General features: G+C 44.2%; 1 protein-coding gene across 1 annotated transcript in view; it reads left to right on the top strand.

Annotated features, from left to right (window-relative positions):
- The window catches only part of ndst2b (N-deacetylase/N-sulfotransferase (heparan glucosaminyl) 2b), a 22,174-nt gene that overhangs the window by 716 nt on the left and 13,958 nt on the right, over window positions 1-7,500 (top strand). The window contains exons 1-3 of the mRNA XM_076297917.1: window positions 1-583; window positions 3,817-3,904; window positions 4,690-4,844. The exon at window positions 1-583 is cut by the window's left edge and continues 716 nt beyond it. Coding sequence (XP_076154032.1) covers window positions 1-583; window positions 3,817-3,904; window positions 4,690-4,844 — 826 coding nt within the window. The remainder of the gene's footprint in view (window positions 584-3,816; window positions 3,905-4,689; window positions 4,845-7,500) is intronic.

The following is a 7,500-nucleotide window of genomic DNA, read 5'->3' as shown; positions in this document are numbered from 1 at the left end:
GCTCAAGTACGTCAACCTGGACACGTGGAACCGGGCCCTGCTGGACAAGTACTGCCAGGACTACGGCGTCGGGGTGGTCGGGTTCTACCGGGCCGGGGAGAACTCCCCGCCCAGTGCCCAGCTCCGCGGCTTCCCGCTCTTCCTCCGCTCCAACCTGGCGCTGCGCGACTACCGGGTCAACCCAGCCGCGCCGCTCCTCTACGTGACCCGGCCCAGCCAGCTGGACCCAGGCCCGCTCCCCGGCGACGACTGGACCGCGTTCCTGTCCAACCACACCACCTACGAGCCGGTTCTGGTGGCCAGCCCCAGATTCCCTGAGGGGCCCGTGCCCCTGGCTCACCCCCACCAGCAGAGGCCTCTCCTGGCCACGGTGGTCCAGGACCTGGGCCTCCACGACGGGATCCAGAGGGTTCTGTTCGGGGGCAGCCTGTCGTTCTGGCTACACAAGCTGGTGTTTGTGGACGCCGTGGCCTTCCTGACGGGCGGCCGGTTGAGTCTGTCGCTGGAGCGCCACCTGCTGGTGGACGTGGATGACATCTTCGTGGGGAAGGAGGGCACCAGGATGAAGGTGTCTGACGTGGAGGTGAGACGACCATTTTTTTAACCAGTTACAGCTAGATGGAAATATTGTTTGGAAAAAAGCACACACATACTGCTGTGTGTGTGTGTGTGTGTGGGGGGGGGGGGTCTCACGGGAGCTTGTGTTGCTAAACTGCGTGAAATGACATTTGCACGCTTCAGGTGGATAAGCTGCTGCTGTAATGAGCTTCTGATTGTGTGTCTGTGTGTGTGTCTGTGTGTGTGTGTGAGATATAAAAGGCTTTATGGTTGCTCTGGGAACCTGCTGGAAGTGTGTGTGCTGGTTTGGAGGTTTGTAATGGTCTTGCCATGAGAAGGCTCATGTGAGGTGGGTGAATTATATCAGGGGTTTGTACATCCTAAAATGAGTAGAATGTGTATAATGTGTTTGTTTTGTTTTTAACTGTAAGATGGAGTGTGTTGATGTTGGTGCTTTTGTGGTGGGTGTTGTGTATGCGCGCATGAGGGCATAATATGCATTTAAGTTGGTTAGGACCACGTTGTCGGATTGTTTAGAGTTAGGCAGGGTTCCTACGCAGTATGGAAAACCTGGAAAAGCATTTTAGTAATTTCCAGGTCTGGATAAGTATGGAAAAAAAACAAGAGTTTGGAGAAATATTTGTGTTTCCAGACTATTGCATTTGCAGTACTAATCACTTCACTCAGGTCATAATGAACCATTCCTACTGTTGTGTAGCTTAACTGTCAGTCCCCATCGTCAAGATGCAACTATGATACAACTAAAAATGACCAAGCTAAATGGACGAATATTAAGTGTCATTTTTTAATTCACTTCAGTTGTCCATACCTTTGTTTTCACCGAGTTATCCCAAACCAGAAGTGGCCGCAATGTCGAGAATATGGTCAGAAAAATCTAACGAGAAGTTTGGAAATTTGAGTATGGAAAAAGTATGGAATTTTGAAATGGAAAATGTGTATGAACCCTGGTTAGGGTATGTGCGAGAACATACCTGTGTGTGTGTGTGTGTGTGTGTGTGTGTGTGTTACAGATTGCTGGGCAAGGGAAGATACGTCTGTGTCTATGTGTGTGTCTGAGTGGGAGGAGGTACAGTGTGTGTGTGTGTGTGTCTGGTTGAGAAGAGTGGTGCTTATGTCCAGATTGGGGGCCTGAACCTTCTGCTGGAAGTAATCAGGGACTTAATGAGTTTTTTGTTGTCTTATTCTTTCCTTAAGTTTCAAAAGTCAGCTCCGTTAATGACATTGATCCCTACCCCCAAGCTATGTGCGCGCACACACACACACACACACACACCAGCCTCTCTAGAAATAACACACCCCCATTTGCATATGTGTGCACACACACACACAAACACACACACACACACACACACACACACACACACACACACACCTCTAAGGAGCACAGACACATCAACAGCTTCTCGCGTGACAGCATTTTTAAGCTCTCTTTTCTTTGTTCTAGACAGTCACCAACTGACACCCCTCTCAACATGAATTCAATATGTCCAGTTTCACATAGCAAACTTTCTTTATTACTCTTTCATTACAAAAGCTCACTCCGTACTAGGGCTGCAGCTATCAATTATTTTTGTAATCGATTAATCTAGCACTTTATCGATCGATTAATCGGATAATTTTTATTTGCATTTTTAAACAACCAAAACAAATAATGCATAACAAAAATGACATTGCTGTAAAATGATCAAGCAATTGGCACAGAGGTATTTATTCTAACTCCAACATTTGGCTCCAAAACTAAGCCCATTTATTGCAATTTACCCATTTAGTGTTTATAAGTGCCAGTGCCAACAATTAAATAATGTTCAAAATGCTCTCTATAAAATTGCAGCCTCTTGTGCATGACTTAGCTGGGCGAACAAATCTGTCCATACTATGTTGTGAAGCGCTGGGAGGGAGAAGAGGGAAAGCAATTTAATGTATTAATATGCACGAGTTTTATGCTGTAATCTAGACCTGACATCAAAGGAAATATCTGTTTTATATAGATTTCTACACCTGCAGCATTTGACATTAGGCTACTAACAAATAATTTTACCATTATTTAAAAATAGCCTACCATTAGGCTACTAACAAATAATTTTACCATTAGGCTACTAAAAAATAATTTCTGGGGTGAGCCTATTTGCTATGGTAACCTAGCAACCTGTGTGTGTGTGTGTGTGTGTGTACACGCGTGCTGTGCGTGAGGAAAGATGAGGGTGCATGCAAGAAGGGGTTCTTTTTTAGGCATACTGTCTTGCAATTGAACGTGAATAAGTTTACTACTTAAAAACATCAAAGCTAAACATTGATTATATCACGACATCGCTACAAATACAGTTTGTGATTAAAATCAGCCAACGTCAATGAAGGCTATAGGCTATGTAGATAGCCTACTTTATTGACGCTTGGTGAAACAGCATGGAGTGGATGTTTTCGGTTCAGATGCTTGTTCTTTACCTTTATGAGTATGTAATGATCCCAAAACTTTACTTGAAAACTTTAGACATTCTCTGCCATTTATGGACATCTTGACTTCGCAATCGCGCCAGCTAAATTCAGAATGTATCACGATTCACGCGCTAGTGGTGTGCTTCCTGAACAACTGTCCATGTGGAACAATCAGATCCCTGCGCGTATAGTGCGCGTCATAGGAATTTAACGAGGCTTCGAGGCATGGTTTTTGCCTCGAGTAATTTTTGTAATCGAGTTATTCGAGTAACTCGATGAATCGTTTCAGCCCTACTCCGTACATCTAACCCAAGTTCTATGTTAATAGAAAGCATCTGTGCACCATCCATCAATGCTACTTAATTTTTTAACACTGTTCTTCATACTTTAGTCAGACTATAACAAGTGCTTTATAATATAACATTTGGCAGGATCTATGTAATTGCACGGTAAAAAGTGACATTTTCACTTGCGAGCGTGGCTGGAACTATTTCTGGGTAATTGTAGTATCTGCTCTGCGATATTAGATACAGCTTCTGTAGTATGGCATAAAATCAGTATAAATATAATATTATATGTACATATGGAAAAACTTAAGAGACCACTGCAAAGGACAGAATATCACTGTCAACTCATGTCGATGTGCATTAAATAAGGTTATTTTTATTGTTTTGTAAAAAAAAAAAAAAAAAAACTGACCATGTCTGAAGGGTTCACAAACTTTCAAGCAGCACTGTGTGTGTCTGTGTGTGTGTGTGTGTAAATAGCTGAAATTACATACTTGTGTTTGGTTTGGTTCTGCAGGCCCTCCTGCACACACAGAACAAGCTGAGGGCGTTGGTGCCCAACTTCACCTTCAACCTGGGTTTCTCTGGCAAGTTCTTCCACACAGGTAAGTGATGGCCGCCATCAAAGATCTCCATCTCTATTAAAATGCCTGCTAAAACGCCTATAGAATCCTATGGCATTCTAGACTAAATAACCTTATTTCCTGAGGGTTTTCTGAAAACATACTAAAAATTGTCAACGTCTACCAAAATGTAATATCTAAGCCTCTGTAGCACCTAGAAACATGAAATAAAAAGCATGCTGCGCTACGCAGCATCCAGCGGGAGGGTCAATGTTGCGTCATGCAGCATCCAGCGCGAATGGGTTAAAGTCACGCTCACCAATGGTGTAAGTGGTGTGGCATTTTTCACTGGCGGACGCAGTGTTTCCCACAGAATTGAATTCCATTTGTGGTGTTAGGTTTGCAGAATGAATTTGAATACAACAGTTTTTAACAAATTAGCACAGCGTGGTTATGATGCTAACCAGATTTAAGCACAATTTAGTACAACCTGGAAAATCATTGTGTGGTGGTCAATGTTGATATTGTGTTGGGCCGCCACAAAAGAGTCAATGTATGGGAAACACTGGGACAGTTTTCTACACAAACACACACACACACACACACACACACACAGGCCTGATAGAGTTCAGGCGTGGTGCCTTAATTCAGGCTTGAGCTTGGCCATGTACAATGTCAAAAAAAGGCTATTCTCTATATTGTCTTTGAATGTATTTGATAATTTCAGGCACAGATCATTTCCTGTCTATCAGCCCTGCACACACACACACACACACACACACACACACACACACAGCCTGACACACGCACTCTGGCTGCTTCTTCAGGAACTGATGAGGAGGACCTGGGAGACGACACGCTGCTGCGTCACCGTAAAGAGTTCTGGTGGTTCCCTCACATGTGGAACCACATGCAGCCGCACCTGTTCCACAACGTCAGCGTGCTGGCTGAGCAGATGAGGCTCAACAAGCAGTTCGCCCAGGTGAGACAAACATACCTGCACAAGGTGAGACAAACACACCTTCGCCACAGTGTGTAATCCTAGTGCAAACAGTTTGCCTATAGACTTTCACAATGCACAACCTGGGCAAGGTAGCACTAATGATTCACACAGGTGAGGCACACCTGACCTACATGTAATCTGGGCGGGCAGGGTAATGCATTCACTTCACCCAGGTGAGATATACCTGAACTGTACACAACCTGGGCAGGGTAACGCAAACAGTTCACCCAGAGGTGCGTTCAAATTCGCAAACATAGGTGAACGTTTGCAAACACTCGTAAACAGTCTGAGATAGTAGTTCTCCACAAACATACAGTGAAGCTGAAGGTGGACTTGAAGGTAACAATGCAATTACCGTTACAATGGAATGTTAACACCAAATCGTTCAAATGTAACTGTTTAGAAAAAACATGTTTACCACAAACGTTACAAGTCCGAGGTGCTAACCAGTAGGCCACGGCTGCCCCACTAGGTTTGTGTAGTGTCGTCTGGTCACGGCCCCACTGTGACACTCATTACTGAGTATCCCTCTCACTGCAGCACGCCTCCACCACATTAATCATCACCCGTCTGTGTGCAACTGTGACCACAAGGCACCTCCCCTACAGGGCTCGCCTTGATCCTCAGATGGAAAAGCCTGTGTTGGGTGGAAGAGTCGTGGTTTGATTCCTAACTATGACTGACATTAAAGGCTAACTTTTTTCAAGGATACAAGGATACAAGGAAGTTTATAGTCACATGCATATAGTTACTGGAAGTAAGAAATGCAGTGAAATTATGTCTGGTGTCAGCCTATTTGTGCATTTATGGGGGGGGGGATTGGGATTGGGCTGCATAAGAAAGGTGGGGGAGGATTGGGATTGGGGGGGGGGGCACCAACAAGGAGCACCCAAGAGCAACAGGGGCAAGGAAAAACTCCCTTACCAAGGAAGAAACCTTGACCTTTCTGTCAAGTTTTTAGTTTGTGTAGACTTTGTGTGAACTGGATGAAAAAGACTCTTGATTTGGGGGCCAGTAAGGTGCACAATCACCTAGATCTCAGACTAGGCTACTTCATTTTGTTTCACTTTCTTTAACAAAGCGAGATAGGGACGAGGGTCTGCTGTCGTCTGACTGCTCTTGTGTATTGTACTGTATGTTCATTCAGTTTATTCCTGTCACGAGTCAAGACTGCATGGTGCCACCATCATTAATCATCGTTAATCTGCATAGCAGTGTGGAACATCACAGTGCAGTTCATTATGGGATGCACATACTCCACATCCGGCTTAAATCTGGTTTGGGTCTGTTCCGGATCCGGACGATATTTGGTGTGGATCACAATACGCTCCATCTATTTCAGACACAGCTGTTATTTAATTAAGATACAGTAAACTCCACAAGCACAGGTCGTGTAACAGTGAGGCTATTAAGCTGCTGCCACGGACCAAAATCTGCAACCTCGCCCACCAACCTCTCCTGCCTGTCAGTGTTCCTCATCAGTCAGTCTGTGTGGAATAACTGATGATGATAAGTGGAGATCTGATTATGATAAGTGTTCGTGTGTGCAGCCTAATGCCACTCTTTATTTCTGATTAAGAGACTCAGTATTCTAATCATGGATATTGAACATTTATATCATTAATCATGCTAGTTTGGGTATTTTTCAACTCCTCAGCATATTATTATCAGTAGCAAGTAGCTTGGGTCCGTTTTTTGCATTCTTCCAACAGCCGACCCTACTCTGCCTCTGATTGGGTCAGACGCCGACATTCTTAAGCTTACCATCTCACTCTCCAACCAATCAGTGGAGACCATGAGTATCAGCCATAAGTATAATTATAAGTATACTCTTTTGATTTTCTAAAATCCAGTGTATCTGTGCAACGGGGAAAAATGACTCCCCGTTGGACAGCATATTGAGTATTGTGGTGTAGCAATACTTTTTGGACAAGAATTTCTAGCTTCTTGGTCATCTCTGTACACGCGAAAAATTAACTTACCACTTATTTTAACAATATCATCGCGCTATATCATTAGTATGAAAGAATATGTTTATTATTAATTTATCTGCGTCCCCCCCCCCCCTTTAACCCCTGGTTGTGGAAATGTTCTCACCCTTACCCCTTACCTGTGTGCATCTCTGTATCATGATGTTATGCATGGTTTCATATTTCGAAAGGGACAGCTTTTTCACCCGACTTAGCTGAGCCAAATGTACCACGACACCAAGGTCTTCTCTGGACACGGGTCAGTGCGCTGAAGCTTTTCACTAAAATCTGCTGAATACAGAGAAGCTTTGGCCCAGAACTGGACTGGCATGCTCTGTACTTGTGTCCTTGGACAGATCTCCATACGCGGCTTCAAGTGAACACCTTCAAGCCATATTAAATCGCTTTTGAATGTAAATGCATTACTGAGTGTTAGTCCTGCGCAACTTGCATAATAAAAGCGACTCGTGTTGCCGATCCACAGAGGAGGTAATGTGTTCAAACTTCATTTTAATGACTTCCATAGAGGTGGACGTGCAATTACTGTGTAATGTTTCACAGGACACGTTCTCTTTAGCTAGATGAGTGGAGGCATATATGAATACTGTACATACACAAGGACACGTACGAGGACATATACATGGTCGCATATAAGGGGGTTCTCT

This window comes from Alosa pseudoharengus, unplaced genomic scaffold (genome assembly GCF_046254945.1).
Source record: "Alosa pseudoharengus isolate Yale_2024_CS ecotype anadromous, Long Island Sound unplaced genomic scaffold, YU_APseudo_1.1 YU_APseudo_1.1_scf_21, whole genome shotgun sequence".
NCBI lineage: Eukaryota > Metazoa > Chordata > Actinopteri > Clupeiformes > Clupeidae > Alosa > Alosa pseudoharengus.
Note: the sequence above shows the minus strand (reverse complement) of the source record. Positions and strands in the feature narration are given on the sequence as shown.